Source organism: Pristiophorus japonicus, chromosome 8, assembly GCF_044704955.1.
Source record: "Pristiophorus japonicus isolate sPriJap1 chromosome 8, sPriJap1.hap1, whole genome shotgun sequence".
In the NCBI taxonomy this organism is placed as follows: domain Eukaryota; kingdom Metazoa; phylum Chordata; class Chondrichthyes; family Pristiophoridae; genus Pristiophorus; species Pristiophorus japonicus.
Window position 1 is genome coordinate 16,662,823 of NC_091984.1, and position 26,655 is coordinate 16,689,477.

General features: G+C 47.8%; 1 protein-coding gene across 1 annotated transcript in view; it reads left to right on the plus strand.

The window, feature by feature from the left end:
* Nucleotides 1-26,655, plus strand: part of LOC139269106 (vitellogenin-like) — a 114,988-nt gene that overhangs the window by 16,303 nt on the left and 72,030 nt on the right. The window contains exons 6-13 of the mRNA XM_070888211.1: nt 1,809-1,957; nt 3,778-3,928; nt 9,565-9,722; nt 10,516-10,681; nt 15,515-15,640; nt 16,708-16,926; nt 18,409-18,626; nt 18,714-18,811. Coding sequence (XP_070744312.1) covers nt 1,809-1,957; nt 3,778-3,928; nt 9,565-9,722; nt 10,516-10,681; nt 15,515-15,640; nt 16,708-16,926; nt 18,409-18,626; nt 18,714-18,811 — 1,285 coding nt within the window. The remainder of the gene's footprint in view (nt 1-1,808; nt 1,958-3,777; nt 3,929-9,564; nt 9,723-10,515; nt 10,682-15,514; nt 15,641-16,707; nt 16,927-18,408; nt 18,627-18,713; nt 18,812-26,655) is intronic.

The following is a 26,655-nucleotide window of genomic DNA, read 5'->3' on the forward strand; positions in this document are numbered from 1 at the left end:
AGCAGAACTTTAAAACTCATCCCATTCCCCAAACCATGGAACTCCACATGTCCCTCAATCTTCCGGCCTTTAAACCCAAGTTTAGCATCACTTCATCACTACACTCTGAGTCAAAGGGTCATCCTTTTTACTCTTTTAAACAATAATGGTGTCCTGTGTTATGAGCATTGATTTTTTTTTCTCCCCCCCCCCCCCACCCCCTTGGCTTGTCAATAGAAAATAGTCTGCTGAGTATTTCACATCTCTACACAATATTTTTCTATCATGATTAGACACTTTCAATAAACTCCCTGTACTGTCACTTTATTTTTTCTTCACCCGCAAGAATAGCAATGGAATTAATTCATTCCTATATGGTTCTCTATGGAGGTTGTTTTGATTTTGCTCAATAGTGTAAAACGGGTCATAGCGAAGCGGCAGCCTGTTTTACATCTCTGCCCAATTTTTATTTCCACTGAAGTCAATGGAAGTACATTTTACACTATCGTACAAAGTCAAAAATGATCTCCTATGTGTGTTCACTGCTGCGAGTGCAGTTTCCGCAAAGGTTTCGCTATAATATTCTAATGAACCTTGAGTCACTAAGATGGTCGTTGTCGTATGTTTGAGCTTCCAGAAGGCATTCGATAAGGTTTGGCGCGCGAGATTGCCAGCGCACATTGAGGCCCGTGGAATCGGAGGCAACCTTTTGCAACCAGACTTTAGCGAGAGTTCAGTAGAGATTGGCCAGAATGGAAGGACTGAGCTATGATGGAGGATTGGAAAAACATGGGTTACATGCCCTGGAAATGGTGGAATTAAAGGCTGATCTGATCAAAGTGTTCAAACAATAAAGGAGCCAACAAGGAATTACTCTTCTCCATGTTAGGAAAATCTCGACCAGGGTCCGGATCTTAGAATTCGAGCCATGCCTGTTCAATGCAAATCCGAGAAAATCGTATTCACACAAAGGGTTGAAGGGAAAGTATTAGAGCATATGGAGAAAAACACAAGGCATTGGAAGTAAACAGATCAAGCTGCCATGACAAGCAAAGCAACAGGCTTTTAATGAGCCAAATGGCCAACTCCTTGTTCTTAAGTGCTCATGTTCCTAACTGGACCGATATGTACATCATGTACATCGTACAGGAACATAGTAACAGGAGTCGGCCATTAAAGTCCCTCGAACCTGTTCTGCCATTGAATTAGATCATGGCTGATCTGTAACCTATCTCTGTACCTGCCTTTGTCCCATACCTCTTAAAAATCTATCACTCGCAGATTTAAAATTAACAATTGACCTAGCTGTTTGTGGAAGAGAGTTCCAAACTGTTACCACCCTTTGCATGTAGAAGTGTTTCCTAACTTCACTCCTGAAAGGCCTGGCTCCAATTTTAAGCTATATCCCATAGTCCTAGAATCCCCAACCAGCAGAAATAGTTTTTCTCTATCTATCCGATTTGTTTCCCTAAATATCTTGAAAATTTTGAACAAATCACCCCTTAATCTTCTAAATTCCAAGGAATACAACCCTATCTTGTATAATCTCCTCATGTAATGTAACCCTTGGAGTCATTCTGGTAAATCTACACTATACTCCCTTCAAGGCTAATATATCCTTCCTAAGGTGTGGTGCCCAGAACTGAACACAGTTCTCCAGTATTGTTACATAACTCCTACCCCCTTGTATTCTAGTTCTCTAGATATAAAAGCTAGCATTCCATTAGCCTTTTTGATTATTTTCTGTACCTGTCCATGATATTTTAGTGGTCTATGTACATGGAAATTGCATTTCAAAATTAATCCGTTCCTGTTCTCTTTCTATGTAGAAAGGAAAGAGCCTGCGGAGTGTGTCCACTTACACTTACGCAATGAAAAGTACAGAAGGCGGGGCAGAGATTTCCGAAGTCAGAAGCCAAGAAACACATCAGTTCACACCGTTTAATGAACTTGAGGGTGCTGCCAGTACAGAGTCAAGGTAAATATAAAAGAGCATTTCCTATTGTAGCAAGTATCTCTGTAAAGTTAACAATCTTGAGTGTGTATAATCAGTTCCTTCCGTGCTGATTATTTATTTATTGCTAATGTTCTCCCGTCATTGTCTCCCAAAGGCTTTAGTTCCACGTTATGGTACATTGGGCATCCTCTGGTACCTAATCCAAGTGGCTATTCTTCTTTCATGAGCCTAGACAATGAGTTTTGCTAGGCTATTTGTCCTCACAATTAAAACTGACCCTATCTTCAGCCCGCATCGCCATGATGCACAACCTTTCCATGTCATTGGCATGCAGGTCGTTCTGTGACTGTTTGTTATTAAAGAATGGCCAGACACAAGAATCCCCACCTTTCGCTAACCTGTCAGCATCAAGCTTAACTTTGGCACTCCCGCTAAAACTCTCGCTGCGATCACCTCGTAAGTTAAGCTATACCTTTATAAATCACTGGTTAGACCGCAGCTGGAGTTTTACACCCAGTTGTGGGAACCGGATTTTAGGAAGGATGTCAAGGAGCTGGAGAGGGTGCAGAGCAGATTTACCAGAATGGTATCAGGGATGAGGGGCTTCAGTTATATGGAGAGACTGGAGAAGTGAAGCAAGAGAGGAAATAGCAGAGGCTTTCACCATCATTTTCCAATCCTCTCTGGCTTCAGGTGTGGTGCCAGAAGACTGGAGGACTGCTAATGTGATACCTTTGTTTAAAAAGGGAGAAAGGGATAGACCGAGTAATTACAGGCCAGTTAGCCTAACCTCGGTGGTGGGAAAATTATTGGAAAAAATTCTGAAGGACAGATAAATCTTCGTTTAGAAAGACATGGATTAATCAAAGACAGTCAGCACGGATTTGTTAAGGGAAGGTCGTGTCTGACTAACTTGATTGAATTTTTTGAGGAGGGTCAATGAGGGTAATGCATTTGATGTAGTGTATATGGATTTCAGCAAGGCTTTTGATAAGGTACCACATGGCAGACTGCTTACAAAAGTAAAAGCCCATGGGATCCAGGGCAAATTGGTAAGTTGGATCTAAAATTGGCTCAAAGGCAGGAAGCAAAGGGTAATGGTTGATGGGTGTTTTTTTTGACTGGAAGGCTGTATCCAGTGGGGTTCCACAGGGCTCAGTGCTGGGTCCCTTGCTTTTTGTGGTATATATCAATGATTTAGACTTGAATATAGGGGGTATGGTTTAGAAGTTTGCAGATGATACTAAAATCGGCTGAATGGTTGATAATGCAGAAGAAACCCGCTGACTGCAGGAAGATATCAATGTACTGGTCAGGTGAGCAGAACAGTGGCAAGTGGAATTCAATCCAGAGAAGTGTGAGGTAATGCATTTGGGGAGGTCTAACAAGGAAAAGGAATACACATTAAATGGTAGGACACTGAGAAGTGTAGAGGAACAACGGGACCTTGCTGTGCATGTCCACATATTGACTTGACGTCCAGGTCAAGCCACCCAACAGCACCCCCCCACCCCCTCCCATCCTCCACAACTGAGCCAGCCACCTTCTTCTTAGGGTCTTCAGCAAGGGAGGGGTGGTGCAGATCTGTCCCCACATTGCCCAAAGCCTGCTTGTAGAGACCCTTCTCCACCTTACACCATGAACTTTGACAAGATCAGTGATGCATTTACACAGCGTCACTCTTACCTGGGCCAGGGTTGTCTGGATAATCTAGCAAATTTGCATAATTTACTGACCATGGCAGATGATAGAAATTTTCTCTTCTCAGAAGACAGTTGTCCACACACTTCTCTTAATGGTTCAAATTCTGTGTAATAACTTGTCTTTGATTGTATTTATAGACAGCATCTTTTTTTGTTGGAATTGAAAAATGAGTCGCCACCCATGCCAACCTTCCACATGGAGAAGCGGGGAACTCTGAGATATCAGTTTTCCAATGAACTATTGCAGATGCCAATGCAGTTGGTCAAGCTCTCACATAATGATACGAAGGTACATCTGACTGTAATGCTTGGATATATTTGTACTTTTATCACTGGTGGGCGGAATTCGCACATGAGAATCCAAACACGTGTTCACCCCACACCAGTGTAGTTTTCTGTAGTTCTATTTGAATTATTCTATTGAAAATTCTACTTTTATCCAAAACTCTGCTGCCCGTATCCTAACTCACACCAAGTCCCGTTCACCCATCACCCTTGTGTTCGGAACCTACACTGGCTCCCAGTCTGGTAACTCTTCAATTTTTAAATTCTCACTCTTGGTTTCAAATCTCTCCATGGACTCTCCCATGCTACCAGCAAAATGAATGTGGACCGGTTTGATGAACCGGCTGGTATTTTCCTGTCCATTATTTTCATATGTTTGTGTGTTCACGTCACTGGAATTGAATGTATTGATAAGGACCTGTCAGGTGATTTCATTCATAGAATAAAAGAATGGCTGTAGAACAGAAGGAGGCCATTTGGCCCATGAGCCCTTGCAGGCTCCCTGCAAGAACTCTTCAGCTAGTCCTACTCCCCCGCCCTTTCCCCGTAGCCCTGCCAATCTTTTTCCCTCAGGTACTTATCCAATTCCCTTTTGAAAGCCGTGATTGAATCTGCCTCCATCACTATTTCAGGCAGAGCAGTCCAGAACCTAACCACTCGCTGCGTAAAAACGTTTTTCCTCATGTCACCTTTGGGTCTTCTGCCAATCTCCTTAAATCTGTGTCCTCTGGTTCTCGACCCTTCCGTCAACGGGAACAGTTTATCTCTATCAATTCTGTTTAGACCGCTCATCATTTTGAACACCTCTACCAAATCTCCTCTCAACCTTCTCTGCTCTAAGGAGAACAACCCCAACTTCTCTAGTCTAGCCACGTAAAGTTCTGAAATGAGGAGGCTCTTAGGGCATATTTATGTGACAACTGTAGCACTGGTGTGTAACTGTCTCAATCGGGATCCAAGAGCCGAAATGACCCCGGGGGAAAGTAGTATAAGTAGTAGACAAGGAGCCTCTTCTGCTTCAGTCTGGAATCAGGACAGATCTCTTCCCACTCCAGTCTGACTGCTGATAATTCAAAGCCGCCACATGCAGCCAAAAAAAATTGAATTAGCTAATAATTTGAAAGTAGCACAGCACAGTGGGGAATATAGCGCTCAGAAAACTTGGACTCTCAGAACATTTGAATTAAGCAATTTTGTCCGGAGATTTCCACAGAGCTCAGTCACCGTTACTTCACCGCAAGTGTGCCGGAAACCTAATGTATATGCACGCACAACAGGATTTCCGCTGCACATCTGGTGAAATTGGAGCAGCTTCGAGGAAATTCCTGGCCTTTAAACTGTACACAACCTTAGCGTTGGCCCACTGCAGAAACTTGCTTGCCTGAATGCTAACTTTGTGGTATACCTGGGCCCTTTGTTGATTTTTCACTTCTATGGCAACCAAGGTAGTCAGAAAGGTCTGCAGGATTTTTGGCAACACATATTCAAGCAGAGTCAAACAGTCCACCCATATCGTTCTATCATCCCAGTGGCCTCTGCATTTTTTTTTCATTCTTGGCATATTGGCATCACTGCCAGGGTCAGTGCCCATCTTCAGCTGTCCTGAGAAGGTAGTGATGGGCATTCTTCCTTGACCACTGCAGTCACTATGGTGATTCTTTGTAGCGCTTTGATACAACTGGGGCTTGCTCGGCCATTTCAGAGCGCAACTACGAGTCAACCACATTGGTGTGGGAATGGAGTCACGTATGGGCCCAGACCGGGTAAGGTCGGCAGGTTTCCTTCCCTGAAGAAAATTAGTGAACCCGTAGGGTTTTTACAATAATCTGACAGCTTCATGGTCACTATTTCACTGATAGCAGTTTTTATTTCCTTAGTTTTTAATATACCACGATGGGATTTGAACTCACAGGCCTGAATTTTACCAGCGCTGAGAGGACAGGATCGGAGGTGGATCAAAATAGAATGATTGACCCTTAGAACCTTACTTAAGGAAGGATATATTGGCTTTGGAGGGGGTACAGAGACGATTCACTAGGCTGATTCCGGAGATGAGGGGGTTACCTTATGATGATAGATTGAGTAGACTGGGTCTTTACTCGTTGGAGTTCAGAAGGATGAGGGGTGATCTTATAGAAACATTTAAAATAACGAAGGGGATAGACAAGATAGAGGCAGAGAGGTTGTTTCCACTGGTCAGGGAGACGAGAACTAGGGGGCACAGCCTCAAAATACGGGGGAGCCAATTTAAAACCGAGTTGAGAAGGAATTTCTTCTCCCAGAGGGCTGTGAATCTGTGGAATTCTCTGCCCAGGGAAGCAGTTGAGGCTAGCTCATTGAATGTATTCAAGTCACAGATAGATAGATTTTTAACCAAGAAGGAAGTTAAGGGTTACAGGGAGCGGGCGGGTAAGTGGAGCTGAGTCCACGGCCAGATCAGCCATGATCTTGTTGAATGGCGGAGCAGGCTCGAGGGGCTAGATGGCCTACTCCTGTTCCTAATTCTTATGTTCTTATGTTATGTTCTTATGTTCTTGACAGCTGTCAACCCGCCTGCACGCTACTCTCCCATCTGTCGGGTCTGTCAACGCGTAACGGACCCGACACCAAGCAGCAGGGGAGGCAATTTAGATTATTAAGAGGTTGTTAAAAGCCAATTAAACACCATTTTGCCCTGTACATACCATTTTTCCAGCTTTTTTGCGAGGTTTACAGCGCTCAGGGATCACATTAGGTAAGTAGATTGGGTGTCATAGAAACATAGAAACATAGAAAATAGGTGCAAGAGTAGGCCATTCGGCCCTTCTAGCCTGCAGTGCCATTCAATGAGTTCATGACTGAATATGCAACTTCAGTACCCCATTCCTGCTTTCTTGCCATACCCCTTGATCCCCTCAGTAGTAAGGACTACATCTAACTCCTTTTTGAATATATTTAGTGAATTGGCATCAACAACTTTCTGTGGTAGATGGTGGGACTGACCTATCAAGAAAGACTGGATCAACTGGGCTTGTATTCACTGGAGTTCAGAAGAATGAGAGGGGACCTCATAGAAACGTTTAAAATTCTGACGGGTTTAGACAGGTTAGATGCAGGAAGAATGTTCCCAATGTTGTGGAAGTCCAGAACCAGGGGTCACAGTCTAAGGATAAGAGGTAAGCCATTTAGGACCGAGATGAGGAGAAACTTCTTCACCCAGAGAGTAGTGAACATGTGGAATTCTCTAGAAAGTAGTTGAGGCCAATTCACTAAATATATTCAAAAGGGAGTTAGATGAAGTCCTTACTACTCGGGGGATCAAGGGGTATGGCGAGAAAGCAGGAAGGGGGTACTGAAGTTGCGTGTGTATTGCAGCAGGGTAACGATGACGGCCGACTCCAACCGGTGGCTTACGCCTCCAGGTCGCTCTCCCAGGCAGAGCGTGGATACGGCATGGTCGAGAAGGAAGCACTCGCTTGTGTGTACGGTGTGAAAAAGACGCACCAGTACCTTTTCAGTAGACAGTTCGAACTAGAGACGGACCACAAGCCGTTAACATCCTTGTTGTCCGACAGCAAGGCTGCCAACGCTAACGCGTCAGCTCGCATACAGCGATGGACCCTCACGCTGGCTGCGTATGACTACACCATACGGCACCGGCCAGGCACCGAAAATTGCGTTGACGCACTCAGCAGGCTCCCACTGGCCACCACCGAGGGGACGTCGGAGCAGAACGCCGAGATGGCCATGGCCGTTGAGGCTTTTGACACTGCAGGCTCCCCCATCACAGCCCACCAGATCAAACTCTGGACCAACAGGGACCCCCTCCTATCCATGATAAAGAAATGTGTTCTGACTGGGAATTGGGCGCCTGCACACAGGGCATTCCCCGAGGAAGTCAGGCCGTTCCAGAGACGGATGGATGAACTCTCCATCAAAGCCAACTGCCTGTTATGGGGCAGCTGGGTAGTCATGCCCCAGAAAGGAAGGGAAGCGTTCATCAGGGAACTCCACAGCGAGCACCCTGGCATCGTGTTAATGAAGGCCATTGCCCGGTCACACGTGTGGTGGCCGGGGATTGACTCAGACCTGGAACACTGGGTTTGCAGGTGCACGACATGTGCCCAGCTGGGCAATGCCCCCAGGGAGTTTCTACTCAGCCCGTGGCCCTGGCCCACCAAGCCATGGTCACACATTCACGTAGACTATGCGGGCCCGTTCATGGGGAAAATGTTCCTGATCGTTGTTGATGCATATTCGAAGTGGATCGAGTGCATCATATTGAACTCGTGCATGACAGCCATCACTGTGGAGAGTCTGCGTACAGTTTTCGCGACCCACGGCTTGCCGGACATCCTGGTCAGCGACAATGGCCCGTGTTTCACCAGCCATGAATTCCAGGAGTTTATGTCGGGCAATGAGATCAAGCACGTCCGGACAACGCCGTTCAAGCCAGCTTCCAATGGCCAGGTGGAACGGGCGGTCTAAGTCATAAAGCAGGGCATGCTACACATCCAAGGACCCTCCCTTCAGTACCGCCTATCGCGCATCCTGCTGGCCTACTGGTCCCGCCCGCACTCGCTCACGGGAGTCCCGCCAGTGGAACTCCTCATGAAACGCACGCTCAAGACGCGGCTGTCCCTCATTCACCCAGCCCTGGCAGACATTGTTGAGGGCAAGTGCCAGTCCCAAACCGAGCTCCATGATCGAGGCTCAAGGGGGAGGTATATAGAAATAGATGACCCGGTGTTTGTTCTTAACCATGCTTTGGGACCCAAATGGCTTGAGGGCACTGTAATCGGCAAAGAAGAAAACAGGGTCATGGTGGTCAGACTAAACAATGGGCAGATATGCCGCAAACACTTGGACCGAGTAAAGACAAGGTTCAGCATAGACACGGAGGAACCGGAAGAAGAGCATGATGAGATAGCACCCACACCACTGCCAGCGTACGAGCAACAAAGACAGCCCTCAGCATGCACAGTCCCGGCGGCCAGCCCGGACAGGCCGGAATCACCTTAAGTGACAGAGACGTGTGCTGAGGCTTAGCCACCAGAGCCACAACTGCGGCGCTCCACGAGAGAGCGTCGACCACCCGATCGACTTAACCTCTGAAACTAAAAGACTTAAGGGGGGAGGTGATGTCATGTATTTCACCATCTTGCAATGACAATAGTTATGTAACTGTAACTCATGCACACTGTACCTGTACCCTTGAAATGCACACCCTGACCACAGTGGGTGAGCTTGCGGGAGACACTCCTCACCTGGGTTTCCTGGTATAAAAGGGGAGGTCCCACCCAGGGTCAGCACTCCTTGGTCTTGGGAATAAAATGAAGGTCACAGAGTGACCGGGTCTGATATATACATGCCTCGTGTGAGTTTGTAACAATGTGCAGAGACACTACAATAACAGGAGTCTGCCAGAACAGCCATAAAATGTCAAGGCTATAACATTTCAGAAGCCACTTATCTTGTGATTTGTACTTGTGTCCAGTGCCTATTGCTGTACCTTATGTGTAAGAGCAAAATGTGGGGACTCTCGGTTATCCACCAATTCCCATTCTTCTCCAGTGGTTCCGCCCATCATGCTGGACAATGGAGGTCCCCCCTTCCATATCAACAGTGTATAAACGGATGCTCCCTTGGTTTGTTTAACAGATTGCCAATGCAATAGAAAATTTGGTTCAAATTAACCGAGAGAAAGCTCACCCTGACGCTCCATACAAGTTCCTGCAGCTCATTCAGCTCCTGCGTTCGGCAAATTTGGAAAACCTTCAAAGCATTTGGAAAAAGAACGCAGCCAAACAAGATCACAGGTGAATATGGAGGGTGGGGTGGGGGGTGGGGGCGAACGGTGGAGGCAGCTTAAGCGGTGGACGTCAATGCTCAGTTTGCCTTCCACATACTGGCAGATACTTTCTCATGATGGCTGGAGTTGTGCGGGCAACCCTGTAAGGTGGTAGGTGTGGGGGACTCCTTACGCTGAGAAATCCTGTTTTCTGGCTCAGTCATAACTGGAAGCCAATTGACTGAGTGAGATGTGGTGTATTTGCCTCCAACTGGGGGCAAGTTGGCCGATGGAGGACGGGTTGGGGGAGGTGGGGCAGTTGCGGTATTGTTATACTGGGGCTACAAGGGTTAAATTATGAGGGCTAGAGTCCCTCGAGTATTCCCTCGCGTATAGAAGATTAAATGGTGATCTAGTTGAGGTGTTTAAGATGATTAAAGGAATAGATAGGGTAGATAGAGAGAACCAACTTCCTCTGGTGGGGCGGGGGGGGGGGGAGTCCAGAACAAGGGGGCATAACCTTAAAATTAGAACTAGGCAATTCAAAGGTGATGTCAGGAAGCACTTCTTCACATAGAAGGTAGTGGAAGTCAGGAACTCTCTCCCACAAGAAGTTGTTGAGGCTGAGTGTCAAATAAAAATTTCAAAATTGAGATTGATATTTTATTAGGTTAAGGCCACGAAGAGATATGGAACCAAGGCAGGTAAATGGAGTTAAGATACAGAGCAGCCATGACCTAATTGGAACAGGCTCGAAGGGCTGAATGGCCTTCTCCTGTTCCTCCATTCTCAGTGACTAATCTTTTCTGCTCTGATATTAGGCGCTGGTTTTTGGATACCCTACCCACCACAGCAACACATGAAGCAATTCAGTTCCTCCAAACGAGAATTGAGCAGAAAGACCTCACCCAATTTGAAGCAGCCCAAGCACTGGTTTTTGTATTACATTCCCTCAAAGCTGACTGCCATGGTGTGGATAATGCTACGGTATGTCTTCACTTCTCTGTTCATATTGTGATGTGCTCAGTAGAGTAAGGGGTTAAAGGGATGTGTGTGTGTGTGTGTGTGTGAAGGTTTACTATCCATAACGGTTAACACGTTTGTACAAAATTCTCTGTCCGATATTTGTACAGCACCTCATCCCATCCCAGTGCGCTTCACAACCAACCGATCAGTTTTTGAAGGGAACCCACTGTCGTTACGTAGGCAAATGCAGCAGCCAATTAATGCACAGCAAGATCCCACAAGCAGCCGTGCCTTCAGCCATCTAGGCCCTAAGCTTTGGAATTCCCTGCCCAAACCTCTCCAGCTCTCCACTTCTCTCTCCTCCTAGGAGACACTGCTTTGAACCCACCTCTTTGATTAAGCGTTTGGTCATTTGCCCTAATGTCTCCTTCTTTGACTCGGTGTCAGTTGTGTTGGCCTGATTTATGCTCCTGTGAAGCACCTTGGGACGTTTTACTATGTTAAAGACACAACATAAATGCAAGTTGTTGTAAATGAGATGAATGACCCGATAATTTATTTCTGGTGGTGGTGGTTACAGGTGGACTGTTAGCCAGGCCATTGAGAGAATTCTGATCTTCTGACCTTCTTCAAAAAATAAATACTTGATTTTATATAGTGCCCTTCGCGACCACCGCTGCTATTCTTCGAAATAGTGCTGAGGGCTCTTTTATGTCTACCTGAGAGAGCAGTTGGGGCCTCGGTTTAATGTCTCGGCTGAAAGCCGGCACCTCCAACAGTGCAGCACTCCCTCGTTATTGCACTGGAGTGGCAGCCTAGATTTTGTGCTCAAGTTTCTGGAGTGGGGCTTGAACCCATGATCTTTTTGATTCACTGGTGAGTGTGCTGTTAACTGAGCCTAACTAATCAAGGGATTAACCTGTTCAAAAATTGTTCATGGGTGGGTGTGTGAGGGCAGTTGTTAGCTGGTACATACTGTCATCACCATCAACATTCCCCAAAACAGCGACGGCAGCAGAAACAATGCCGCAGGAAATTCAACGCCGGAGCACTCAATGATCCTGCTAAGAAAGCCCTATTCAGCCAGTGTCTCGCTACCAACCTGATGACTCCCAGTGACCCAGAGATTCAGAGTGTCCTCAGTGCCTGGTCTGCCCTCAAGGCCTCCGTAATTAGTACCTGTGAAGAGATGCTCAGTCACTCGATCAGGAAAAACCAAGACTGGTTCAACGAGAACGACCAGGAGATCCAGGAGCTAATATGCCGCAAGCGCAAGGCATTCCTGGACTGGAAACAGCAACACAACTCGAGGGCAAGAAAGCAGCTCGACAGGCGTCTGAAGGCCGAGGTCGAACAGAAAACCCGCAACCTAAAGGTCGGAGAAAGCACAAGAAATCCAGCAGCTAGCCGACAACCACGACGTGCGAGGATTCTTTAGCGCAGTCAAGGCGACCTACGGCCCAAGCACCCAAGGTCCTACCCCACTGCTGGCCAAGAACAGCGAGGTGTTCATCAAGGACCGAGAGGCAGTCAGTGCCCACTGGAAGGAGCACTTCGAGGACCTCCTTAACCGAGACTCTGTCTTCAATCTGAGTGTCCTCGACTCCACCCCACAGCATGCCACCCATCACCATCTCAGCACAATCCCAGCCTGGCATGAGGTTGAAAAGGCCATCCGACAACTGAAGAACAACAAGGCATCAGGAGCAGATGGAATCCCCGCCAAAGCACTAAAACGTGGCAGAGAAGCACTTCCTGGCGCGGATTCATTTTATCTGGAAGGAGGAGAGCATGCCAGGGGATCTCAGAGACACCGTAATCGTGACCATCTTCAAGAAAGGTGACAAGGCCGACTGCGGTAACTACAGAGGAATCTCCCTGCTTTCGACCACCGGGAAAGTCATTGCAAGAATCCTCCTCAATCGCCTTCTCCCTGTGGCTGAAGAGCTCCTTCCAGAATCGCACTGAGGATTCTGTCCACTAAGGGGCACAATGGACATGATCTTCACCATGCAGCAGATACAAGAGAAATGCATGGAACAGCACCAACCCTTGTACATGGCCGCCTTTGACTTCACAAAAGCCTTCGACACTCTCAACCGTGAGGGATTATGAAGCGTCGTCTTCAGATGCGGCTGCTCTCAAAGGTTTGTCACCATCCTCAACCTGCTTCACAATGACATGCAAGCCATGATTCTGACCAACGATTCTATCACAGACCCATTCCACGTTCAGACCGGGATCAAGCAAGGCTGTGTCACCACATCGACGCTCTTCTCGATCTTCCTTGCTGCAATGCTCCATCTCACTCTCAGTAAGCTCCCTGCTGGAGTGGAGCTAAATTGCAGGACAAATGGGAATCTGTTCAACCTCCGCCGCCTTCAGGCCAGATCCAAGGTCATCCCATCCTCCGTCATTGAATTACAGTAAGCAGACGATGCTTGCATCTGCGCACACTCGGAGGCCGAACTCCAAGCCATCGTCAACACCTTCACCGAGGCGTACGAGAGCATGGGCCTTACACTAAACATCCGTAAGACAAAGGTCCCCGCCACACAGCACCGCTCCCCCATTATCAAAATCCACTGTGTGGCTTTGGACAACATGGATCATTTTCCATACTGCGGGAGCCTACTGTCAACAAGGGCAGACATCGACATGACATCGAGGTCCAACACTGCCTTCAGTGCACCAGTGCAGCCTTCGGTCGCCTGAGGAAGAGCGTGTTTGAAGACCAGGACCTCAAACCTGGCACCAAGCTCTTGATCTACAGAGCAGTAGTGATACCCGCCCTCCTATATGGCTCAGAGACATGGACTATGTACATCAGGCACCTCAAAACACTGGAGAAGTACCACCAATGTTGCCTCCGCTAGATCCTGCAAATCCATTGGCCGGATAGGAGCACCAACATCAGTGTTCTTGCTCAGACCAACATCCCCCAACATCGAAGCATTGACCACGCTTGATCAGCTCCATTGGGCGGGCCACATCGCCCGCATGCCTGACATCAGGCTCCCAAAACAAGCGCTCTACTCCGAGCTCCGACACGGCAAGCGAGCCCAAGGTGGGCAGAAAAAACGCTTCAAGGACACCATCAAAGCCTCCTTGGAAAAAGTGCAACATCTCTATCGACACCTGGGAATCCCTGGCCCAAGACGTCCCCCCCTCCCTCCCCCATAGTGGAGGAAAAGCATCCAGGAAGCCGCTGAACACCTTGAGTTTCTTCGCCGAGAGCAAGCTGAAGCCAAGCATCAATAGCAGAAGGAACGTTCGGCAACCCAGGCATCCCAAACTCCCGTTCCTCTAACCACCCTCTTCCCCACCTGTGACAGAGACTGTAGGTCCCACGCCGGACTCTTCACTCATCTGTGGACTCATTTTTAGTGTGGAAGCAAGTCATCCTCGACTCCGAGGGACTGCCTAAGAAGACTGATGGAATGAGTAATACAGATCATTGCTGCTGGAGAAGAGGGTAGAGCAATTAGCGGTGTACAGAAATTTAGGGGCTGTAATATTATCCACCATTTTTGGTGAAACATAAGTTGGGGTCCCATCCAATACGATGGCGATTTAAGCATCCAACCTCTCTACAACATTATAAGTTGTTTGTTAAGATTTCTTTTTTGGTCATTGTAATCTAAATTGCATTTACAAAATATATTCCACAGTGTATCACCCGCGACTCAGTGGGTAGCATTCTTGCCTCTAAGTCAGAAAACCGTGCGTTCAAGTCCCACTCCAGAGACTTAAACATAAGTGCAGGCTGACACTCCAGTGCAGTACTGAGGGAGTGCTGCACTGTCCGAGATGCCATCTTTCAGATGAGATGTTAAACAAATGCCCCATCTGCCCACTCAGGTGGATGTAAAAGATCACTGGCACTATTCAAATAAGAACAGGGGAGTTCTTGCCGGTGTTCTGGCCAATATTTATTCATCAACCACCAACACAAAGAACAGATTATCTGGTCATTATCACATTGCTGTTTGTGGGAGCTTTCTGTATGCAAATTGGCTGCTGCGTTTCCCACATTTACAACAGTGACTACACTTCAAAAGTACTTCATTGGCTTTAAAGCACTTTGGGACATCCTTTTTTTTAACTTTTTAAAGACTCCCTCATTTCAACATTACTCTTAGCTTATTTTCTGAAATACTGCAGTGAGAGAAGAAACCTACATCAATTTTATAACGATTGTAAGTCTTTAATTTTGAAGAGTATTGAGTCTTGAAATAAGATGCTCTGCAATAAGACAAGATTGTACCTACCTTCTGGCCAGAGTATATGGCACCAGGGAAGAGCACCTATTTTATATTGAAGACAACATAACTTGCACCTTCTGGGGTGTGGCTGGTTCCCCCTGCCCCTGCCTCGAGAAACACTAATACACGCCCCCAGCAGCCCTGTTTGTAAGCGGACCAATGTTAAAATAAATAATATATGTTATTCACCTTCAAACCTCCCTCCCCCCCTCACCCCGCCCCACCCCCCCACAACTTCAGATAGGGCACAATTCTGCTGTTCAGAAGGCCAACATGGCTCCAAAATCACACCAGGTCCGTTTGAAGCTGAGGATACAGGAGCTGGCATGGGAGGGAGTCCCACCTGCACTTCTGGAGCTCTTACAGGACTGTGAAACATGCCCCGCAATAGGCAGCTCACTGACCGTGTGGATCCTGAACCCCAAATGGTTTGCTCTCCCCGCTGACTCCTCCGCCCAAGCCCCACTCCCTGCCTGTCCAGGTTCCGCTCCACGTGAAAACAACCCTCCTGGGTTTGAGTTTACTTCAGTAATCATTCTTGTGTTGGTTTATCCTAAACTGAGAGCAATATATTTCTGCTTTTCCCAAGGTTCTTTTGTCCAGCCCTTACATGAAGAGTAACCCTTTCCTTCGAAGAATCACGTTACTCGCTTACGGATCGTTGGTCCAAAGATATTGCACAACTATCCGGGTTTGCCCCGATGAAGCTCTCCGGGTACGTGAGTATCAGAAACCTGGCCCTGGGCTTTTGCCTGGGTGGTGACCTGAGGGAGCAGATCAATAGAAGAGAAATCAGGCGGGTTCTGTAACAGACGGGTGGAAATTCACCCCCTGATCACTTTTAGATATAAATACAATCTCCACCACGTTTAAAACGGCAGCCAGAAAGTGAGAACCATTACCCATTTGCATTCACATCAGTTTCAAAGCTGCCGGTCATAGTGTCATAAGTGCTCCATTTATTTCAGCAGAGACAGCCTGTGCTTACATACCAGTTCACACCTTGTTGAGGTGCGCTGAATGCAAAGAACAAACAGAAGAAAATTACACCCTGTTAATGTTCAGTCACCTTTAAACCCTTCTAATCCCCTCTAAATGGTTTAAGGTGTGTACTGAGCACTGGCTGCACTTTAAATGAAGCTGCTGGTGTTGCATGCAGTCTAGTTTAGTTTATTCAATCATGATCTACAACATTCTTGTTATACAGTAGAGTACTGTAATAATGCTACCCTATTATACCGGCTATTGCGTATAGCGGGCAAATCACATTAGGCAGTGGGGACTGTAACATTGGAGCATTGGAACATAGAAAGAGGAGTAGGCCATTCAGTCCCTCAAGCCTTTTCCGCCATTCAATTAGATCATGGCTGATCTGTATCTTAACTCCACCTACCCACCTTGGTTCTGTAACCCTTAATACCCTTAACCTAACAAAAATCGATCAATCTCAGTTTTGACATTTTCAATTGGCCCATAGCCTCAACAGCTTTTTGGGGGAGCGAGTTCCAGGTTTTCACTGCCCTTTGTGTGAAGAAGTGCTTCCTGACATCACCCCTGAATGATCTGGCTCTAATTTTGAGGTTAAAGAATTAGGAGCCAGGAGTAAGCCTCCTTATTCCGGACACCCTACCACAGGAAATAATGTCTCTCTATCTGCCCTGTCAACTCCGTTAATCATATTATACACCTCAGTTAGATCACCCCTTAATCGTCTACGCAACCTGTCCTAAGCATCTTAAGCACGAACTTCCAGGCTCTAGGTTGACGTTCGGTTCTTTGCAGCCGCTCCACGAGCTGGTCGTTGAAGCCGGCAGCAGAGGCCAGGAAGAAGAAACGATCCTTGGCCTCAAGGCGATCGGCAATGCAGGGCAGCCAGCGAGTCTGAAACGCATCCAGAAACTCCTGCCGGGATTTGGGAATGCCGCCAACGGGGTCTCGAGCAGAATCCAAGCGGAGGCCGTGATGGCTTTGCGCAATATCGCCAAGAAGGAGCCACGCAAGGTGAGAGGAGAAGGCGAAATTCGCGCCCGAGGCGTTTTGAACAGTGAATAGAGTAAAAGACAATACGCAAGGCAAATCAGGAAGTAATGATCAGATAGATGAAGGGGAGATGCTGGAAACACTCAGCAGGCCGGGGGGCATTGGTGGCGAGAGAAACAGAGTCACCGATTCAGGCTGATGACCTTTCGTCAGAATTGGGAAGTGTTACAGATGTAGATGTTTTTAAGCAAATACAGAGTCAGTGACTATTCTATCGCTCCTCGGTCCTCCCGCGTCGGGAGAGCGTGCTGCCTCCGCGACGCCGGGTCCGGGCTCGATAACGGGCCGAGACTAACCTCTACTCCGAAGACCGAAGTCCATGCTTTGCTAGCCTTTCTTCAATAGATCAAGTCCTCTCTCACTAGGGCTCCTCCTTGTGGCCCTTTTATATACTGAGGAAGGAAACATTCCCCCTGCCCTTTCCCCGCCTCTGTAGTTGCTTAAAACCTATTACATCTGTAACATTTTCCGCTTCTGCTGAAAGGTCATCGAGCTGAAACGTTAACTCTGCTTGTCTCTCCACAGATGCTGCCTGATCCCCTGGGCGTGGCCTAGTATTTTCTCTTTTATATTTCAGATTTCCAGCATCCGCAGTGCTTTGCCCTTTTGTAATGACCAGGTGACGTCAAGCTTGGCGTCATGGGTTCCGTGAGCGGCAGGCCGGAGGTACGACTGTGGGCAGTAGGGTATGGTTCCCCCATTGCCAGCATCCATGGAGGGTACTGCCCCCACTCAGTTATGAGTCTTCGCAATCGGTCTTAATTTTAGCACAGTGAGAATGCAGGAAGAAATGAGGAAGAAAGGAGTAGAGGATTACGCTGATAGTGTTAGATGAAGAGGGGTGGGAAAGGCTCATATGAAGCATTACTGCCGGCACAGACAAGTTGGGCTGAATGGCCTGTTGCTGTGCAGTAAATTCTATGTAATCTCTGCTCCGAAGATTGCAAGGCCCATGTTTTGCTCACCTTTCTTCAATAAATCATGTCCTCTGTCATGAAGGCTTATCCTTGTGGCTTTTCTCTGTACCGAGGGAGTGCTGCACTGTTGGAGGTGCCACGTTTCAGATGAGCCGTTAAACCGAGGCCCCGTCTGCCCTCTCAGGTGGACGTAAAAGATCCCATGCCACTATTTCTAAAATGAGCAGGGGAGTTCTCCCCAGTATCCTAGCCAATATTTAAACCTCAATCAACATGAATAAAAAAACAGATTATCTGGCCATTATCATTTGTGGGAGCTTGCTGTGTGCAAATTGGCTGCCGCGTTTGCTACATTGCAGCAGTGACTACACTTGAAAAGTACTTCATTGGCTGTAAAGTGCTTTGGAGAATCCTGCGGCTGTGAACGGCGCTATATAAATGCAAGTCTTTCCTTTTCTTTCCGACCTTACGATTAAGATTACAGATATGTACATCAAACCTAACTTAGCTGCGATCTCTTGTACAGGTGCAAGTCATCGCTATACAGCTAATAATGAACAAAAAGAACCATGTTGAAGTGCGATTGAGAGCTTTCATCGTCTTGCTGGAAAGCAAACCATCCTTGGCTTTCATCGCAACAGTGACTGACTCACTGACCAGAGAGACCAACCTACAGTTGAGCAGCTTTGCTTACTCCTACATGAAATCTCTCGCAGGCACCTCGCTGCCAGAACTCCAATCACTGTGAGTATAATGAAACCACAGACCATTGAGCAATAACTTGGTCAGCTAAAGCGAGAGCTTGATTGCTAATGCCACTGATTGTCACAGGGCCACCGCCTGCAACATTGCAGTCAAACGACTGAACCGAAAGTGCGACACGCTCAGCTATCGGTACAGCAAAGGCTTCCATTTTGGCGTTTTTAAAGGTAAGCGGAGGACAGAACCTATTGGTTCAGACCATTTTTTCTTCTTCATTAGTAACTTTCAACAAAACAAAGGGAAAATAAATTATAATCCAGGTCGAAGCTCCTGGTGACCCTACTGAGGGAGTGCTGCACTGTCAGAGGAGCCGTTTTTCTGATGCGACGTTAAACTGAGGCCCTGTCTACTCTCTAAGGTGGACGTAAAAGATCCCGTGGCACCATTTCAAAGAAGAACAGGGCCGTTCTCCCCGGTGTCCTGGTCAATATTTATCCCTCAGCCAACATCACCATAAACAGATTATGTGGTCATTGCCACATTGCTGTTTGTGGGAGCTTGCTATGTTCAAATTGGCTGACGCGTTTCCTAAATGACAACAGTGACCACACTTCAAAAAAGTGCTTCGTTGTCTGTGAAGTGCTTTGGGTATGTCCTGCAGTCGTGAAAGGTGCTATATAAATGCAACTCTTTTAACCTATCTTTAAATTATTCCTGGTGTCCACAAATACTCCAGCTCCTTGCTGGCCCCACTGGCCTCAAGCTCCTTGACCAGGCCCAAGTTCCGGTTTTGGTTTTGACCTCTGAAGTTGAGATGGTCATTCGGTTCTTTGGAGCTTGCACCGACGAAAGTCGGTCAACGTGGGTATTTGCGAAGTCGGAAGTCAAGAGCCAATTCCCTGCCCCACGGGCCACTGTTCAGCCCTCTGCCGTGGTATGACAGCAGAGCTGAAAGGAACTGCTGGGTATGCATCAGCATCAGTAAAGTAAAAAGGCCAGTCAACACTTCAGAGGCAAACCCTTCTCTGGGCTCAGGAGCATTTTGAGGTTTTATTTGAGATTTACAACATTTGCCATTTGTTCCTCTTTCTTTTTACTAAGCTTTCTTCCATTATATGATCAGGGCAAACAAATGCACACGATGCTTACGGATGAGGAAGGCCATTCGGCCCATCCATCCAGAATGATAGAATCATACAGCATTCAAGGAGGCCATTTATTCCATTTTGAAAGAGCTATCCAATTAGTACCACTCACCTGCTCTTTACGCAGAGAGCTGCAAATGTCTCCTTTTCCCATATATATTCAGAAACCTACCCTCCTCCCATTGCTACATCTCGTTGCTTCTGAAATGATGACAGGGTTTCCTCCTCCACCACGCCACCATTCCCACAGTTGAAAAGAAAGAACTTGCATTTATAGAACGCCCCTCACAACCTCAGGATGTCCCAAAGCACTTTACAGTCAATAAAGTTTTTTTGAAGTGCGGTCACTGTTGTAATATAGGAAACATGGCAGCCAATTAGCGCATAGTAAGATCCCACAAATAGCAAGGAGAGAAATGACCAGATAATCAATTTTAGGTGCTGGGAGAACTCTCCTGTTCTTCTTCTAATAGTGCCGTGGGATCTTTTGCCTGAGAGGGAAGACAGGGCCTCAGTTTAACTTCCGACAGTGCAATATTCCCCTATTGCACCACAGAGACATTAAATAAGCACGTCAGTGACTTTTACTTTCACAGTGATTGAGTCTGTGACATTCATCCCCAATCAAGGCTATGAAATTACACTATGCAAATATATTAAGGGGTACTGCCACGCGCCAGCGTGAAGCGGTGTTCACAGGGGTTGTGGGCCAGAGAATCAGCCCGATCTCAGACCCACACACCCTCAGAGTTCGACTTCTCTGCTAGGATCACCCCTTGAGTCTACAAACACCTAACACACACTAAAGGTCAACTTCAAATCCTGCAATATTAACACCTGAGAAAACATCATCATAGGCAGTCCCTCGAAATTGAGGAAGACTTGCTTCCACTCTAAAAATGAGTTCTTAGGTGACTGAACAGGCCAATACGGGAATTACAGTCTCTGTCACAGGTGGAACAGATAGTTGTTGAGGGTAAGGGAGGGTGGGACATGTTTACTGCACGCTTCTTCCACTGCCTGCGTTTGGTTTCTGCATGCTCTCGGCGATGAGACTCAAGGTACTCAGCGCCCTCCCGGATGCACTTCCTACACTTAGGGCGGTCTTTGGCCAAGGACTCCCAGGTGTCGGTGGGGATGTTGCACTTTATCAAGGAGGCTTTTAAGGGTGTCCTTGAAACGTTTCCTCTGCCCACCATGGGCTCCCTGAGAAAGCACAGCCACCGACAATTAGGTTAACTTAAGGGTTAAGTCATGGCAGGAAAGCCCAGACCTGTGTCATGCTCCTCCTGTGCTTTGTGGGAATTCAGGAATGCTTCCAGTGTCCCTGAGAACTACATGTGCAGGAAGTGTATCCAGCTGCAGCCCCTGACAGACCGCATTGCAGCACTGGAGCTGCGCATGGATTCACTGTGGAGCATCTGTGATGCTGAAGATGTCGGGAATAGCACGTTTAGTGAGTTGGTCACACCGCAGGTGAAGGTTACACAGCCAGATAGGTAATGGGTGACCATCAGGCAGAGCAGTGGAATGAAGGTAGTGCAGGGTTCCCGTGCGGTCATCTCCCTCCAAAACAGATACACCACCTTGGGTACGGTTGGGGGAGATGGCTCACAAGGGGAAGGCAGCAGCAGCCATGTCCGTGGCACCAGGGGTGGCTCTGCTGCACAGGAGGGCAGGAAAAAGAGTGGGAGAGCTATAGTGAAAGGGGATTCTATTGTAAGGGGAATAGATAGGCTTTCTGCGGCCGCAAACAAGACTCCAGGATGGTATGTTGCCTCCCTGGTACAAAGGTCAAGGATGTCTCGGAGCGGCTGCAGCGTATTCTGGAGGGGGAGGGTGAATAGCCAGCTATCGTGGTACAGAAAGGTACCAACTGTTATGTATTTAACCCCTTGTAACCTGTATTACACTACCACCAGAGGGCCTACCCGTTGGAGTCCCAAGGGATCCCAGCATCCCTTGGGAGCACGGTATATAAGCAGGCCACCCACGAGGTACTTGCACTCTGGAGTCTTATTAAAGGAGCTAAGGTCACACTTGTTCATTGTAAACAGTACTCAGTTTCATCCTTTATTACGAGTGTATCAATTGGCGACGAGGTAACGAACAACCGCGCGAAAGTGCAAAGAACAGTTGGTATCCTGGAGAAGTTCTCAAAAGGGGATAATTGGGAGGCCTTCGTGGAGAGACTCGACCAATATTTTGTGGCCAACGAGCTGGAAGAGGATGAGAACGCTGCTAAACGAAGGGCGATCCTCCTAACTGTCTGTGGGGAAACAACCTATGGCCTCATGAAGAATCTCCTGCTCCAGTAAAACCAACAGCTAAATCCTATGAAGAATTATGTACGCTGGTCCAGGAGCAGCTAAATCCTAAGGAAAGCGTTTTGATGGCGAGTTATCGGTTCTACACGTGACAACGGTCGGAGGACCAGGAAGTGGCGAGCTATGTTGCCGAACTAAGGCGCCTTGCAGGACATTGCGAATTTGAGGGACTCCGAGAACAAATGCTTAGAGACTTTTTTTACTGGGCATTGGCCATGAGACAATCCTTCACAAACTGTTGACTGTTGAAACTCCGAATCTAAGTAAAGCCATAACGATAGACCAGGCATTTCTGTCCACCAGCGACCACACCAAACAGATTTCGCAGAGTAAGGAAGTTTCGGCCAGTACTGTGCACAAAGTAACGTCTTTTTCGAGCAGGAATGTACATGGCAGAACGTACACGCCGGTGTTGCTGCCCGACCTCAGATGACCCAGAGTCCGCCATCAATCGTTAATGTGAGGCAGTTAACACCTTGTTGGCGCTGTGGAGGTGATCATCGGCCCCATCAATGCCGCTTCAAGCAGTATGCGTGCAATGGTTGCAGAACAACGGGACACCTCCAGCAAATGTGCAGGCGAGCTGCAAACCCTGCAAACCATCATGTTCCAGAGGAAGATCGATCCAATGTGTATTAGGCTGAATTGGAGACTCGTACCGAAGAGGCAGAAGTATATGGGGTCCACACATTCACCACGAAATGTCACCAATAATGTTGAAAGTTAAACTGAACGGTATTCCAGTATCTATGGAACTGGACACAGGTGCGAGTCAGTCCACAATGAGCAAAAAGGCCTTCGACAGGATGTGGGGCAAAAAGGCACACAGGCCCAAGCTCAGCCCCATTCACACCAAACTAAGGACTTACACCAAGGAACTAATCCCTGTAATTGGCAGTGCAGAAGTCAAAGTCTCCTATGATGGAGCAGTACATGAACTCCTGCTGTGGATTGTGCCAGGGGATGGCCCCACATTATTTGGCAGAAGCTGGCTGGGAAATATCTGCTGGAACTGAGATGACATCCGAGCGCTTTCGTCTGTCAGCGACGCCTCATGTGTCCAGGTTCTGAGCAGATTTCCATCGTTGTTCGAGCCAGGTATTGGAAGCTTCTCGGGAGCGAAAGTACAGATCCATTTGGTTCCCAGTACGCGACCCATCCACCACAAGGTATGAGCGGTACCATATATGATGCGTGAGAAAGTGGAAATTGAGCTGGACAGGTTGCAGTGAGAAGGCATCATCGCACTGGTGGAATTCAACGACTGGGCCAGTCTGATTGTCCCGGTACTTAAAGAGGACGGCACGATTCGGGAATTTGTGGGGACTATAAAGTAACGATTAACCGTTTTTCGCTACAGGACCAGTACCCGCTACCCAAGGCAGACGACCTATTTACGACCCTGGCAGGAGGGAAGATGTTCACCAAGCTGGACCTGACCACGGCCTGCATGACGCAGGAGCTGGAGGAGTCTTCGAAGGGCCTCACCTGCATCAACACGCACAAAGGTCTATTCATCTATAACAGATGCCCGTTTGGGATTCGGTCGGCCGCAGCAATCTTCCAACGGAATATGGAGAGCCTGCTAAAGTCGGTTCCTCGCACCATGGCTTTTCCAGGACGACATACTGGTTACAGCTCGGGACACCATTGAGCACTTGACGAATCTGGAAGAGGTTCTTAGTCGGTTGAATCGCGTGGGACTCAGGTTGAAACGCTCGAAGTGTGTTTCCCTTGCGCAGGAGGTCGAGTTCTTGGGAAGAAGAAACGCAGCAGACGGCATCAGATCCACCAAGACAGAGGCCATCAAGAACGCGCCAAAACCACAGAACATGACGGAGCTGCGGTCGTTCCTGGGACTCCTTAACTATTTTGGTAATTTCCTACCTGGGTTAAGCACAGTGCTAGAACCCCTATATGTGCTACTGAGCAAAAGAGACGACTGGGAACGGGGGAATTCACAAGAGGCTGCCTTTAAGAAAGCCAGAAATCTGTTGTGTTCAAACAAACTACTTGTCCTGAGTAACTCTTGTAAAAGATTAATGCTAGCTTGCGATGCGTCGTCATACGGGGTCGGGTGTGTGTTACAACAGGCTAACGAATCGGGGATTTTGCAACCGGTCGTTTATGCGTCCAGGAGTTTGTCCAAGGCTGAAAGGGCCTACAGCATGGTTGAAAAAGAGGCTCTGGCATGCGTTTGCAGGGTAAAGAAAATGCACCAGTACTTACTTGGCCTCAAGTTTGAGCTTGAAACTGACCACTAGCCATTCATATCGCTGATCTCTGAGAGCAAAGGGATTAACTCCAATGTCTCTACCCGCATCCAAAGATGGGCGCTCACGCTGTCGGCGTACAACTATGTAATCCGCCACAGACTGGGCACAGAGAACTGCACAGATGCTCTCAGTCGGCTGCCATTGCCCACCACCGGGGTGGAAATGGCACAGCCTGCAGACTTGCTCATGGTAATGGATGCATTCGAAAACGAAAAGTCCCCAATTACAGTCCGCCAGATCAGGACCTGGACCAGCCAGGATCCTTTACTGTCCTTGGTAAAAAAAACTGTGTCCTCCATGGGAACTGGTCCAGCATCCCAGCGGAGATGCAGGAGGTGATTAAGCCGTTCCACAGGCGCAAAGATGAAATGTCCCTGCAGGCGGGCTGTCTGTTGTAGGGCAATCGTGTAGGTCTTGCTCAAGAAAGACAGAGACACGTTCATTTGTGAACTGCACAGCACCCACCCGGGCATTGTAATGATGAAAGCTATAGCCAGATCCCACGTGTGGTGGCCTGGCCTCGACTCAGATTTAGAGTCATGCGTGCGCCAGTGCAACACTTGCTCTCAGCTGAGCAATGCACCCAAAGAGGAACCGCTGCGTTTGTGATCGTGGCTCTCCAATCCATGGTCGAGGATCCATGTAGACTATCCGGGCCCATTTCTAGGCAAAATGTTTTTGGTTGTCATGGACGCTTACTCAAAATGGATTGAATGTGCGATAATGTCTGTAAGCACGTCCACGGCCACTATTGAAAGCCTCCAAACCATGTTTGCCACACACGGCCTGCCTGATGTCCTAGTCAGTGACAATGGGCCGTGTTTCACCAGTGCTGAATTCAAGGAATTCATGACCCACAATGGGATCAAGCACATCACATCTGCCCCATTCAAGCCCGCATCCAATGGCCAGGCAGAACGGGCAGTTCAGACCATCAAGCAAAGCTTGAAACGTGTGTTGGAAGGCTCCCTGCAGACCCGACTATCCCATGTGCTGCTCAGCTACCGCACCAGACCCCACTCACTCACCGGGGTTCCCCTAGCCGAGCTGCTCATGAAAAGGGCGCTCAAAACAAGGCTCTCTCTTGTCCACTCTGATCTCCATGATCACGTGGAGGGCAGGTAGCATCAACAAAGTGTGTACCATGACCGTGCAAATTAGTCACACGATATTGAGGTCAAGGACCCTGTGTTTGTACTCAATTATGGACATGGTCCCAAATGGCTCGCTGGCACGGTCATAGCCAAAGAGGGGAGTAGGGTGTTTCAGGTCAAATTGGCCAATGGACTAACGTGCAGAAAACATTTGGACCAAATCAAATTGCGGTTCACCAATAGCTACGAACAACCCGAAGAAGACACCAACAACTTTGACCCTCCAACACACACACGAGTGGCAACTGACATCATGGTTGACCACGAAGCCGAACTCACCATCCCCAGCAGCCCGGCAAGGCCGGCTGCCCAGAAGCCCAGTGAAGAACTAACCAACCCACCCACACCCGCGTTTGTACCGAGATGATCGACAAGGGAGCGAAAAGCCCCAGATTGTCTCACCTTGTAAATAAGCATACTATTGACTTCACGGGGGAGTGATGTTATGTATTTAACCCCTTGTAACTTGTATTACATGACCAGCAGAGGGCCTATCTGTTGGAGTCCCAAGGGATCCCAGCATCCCGTGGGAGCATGGAATATAAGCAGGCCACCCACAAGGTACCTGCACTCTGGAGTCTTACTAAAGGTGCTAAGGTCACACTTGTTCATTGTAAACAGTACTCAGTTTCATCCTTTATTATGAACGCATCACCAATGAAATAGGTAAAAAACGGAATGAGGTCCTACAAGTTGAATTTAGGGAGCTAGGAGTCAAATTAAAAAGTTAGGACCTCAAAGGTAGTAATCTCAGGATTGCTCCCAGTGCCATGTGCTAGTCAGAGTAGAAATTGCAGGATAGCTCAGATGAATACGTGGCTTGAGGAATGGAGCAAGGGGGAGAGATTCAAATTCCTGGGACATTGGAACCGGTTCTGGGGGAGGTGGGAATAGTACAAGCCAGACGGTCTGCACCTGGTCAGGACTGGAACTAATGTCCTTGGGGGAGTGTTTGCTAGTGCTGTTGGGGAGGGTTTAAACTAAAATGGCAGGGGGATGGGAATCTATGCAGGGAGGCGGAGGGAAGTAACAAAGGAGCAGAAGCGAAAGGTAGGAAGGAGAAAAGCAAGAGTGGAGGGCAGAGAAATCAAGGGCAAAAATCAAAAAGGACCACATTACAACATAATTCTAAAAGGACAAAAAGTGTTAAAAAAAAACAAGCCTGAAGG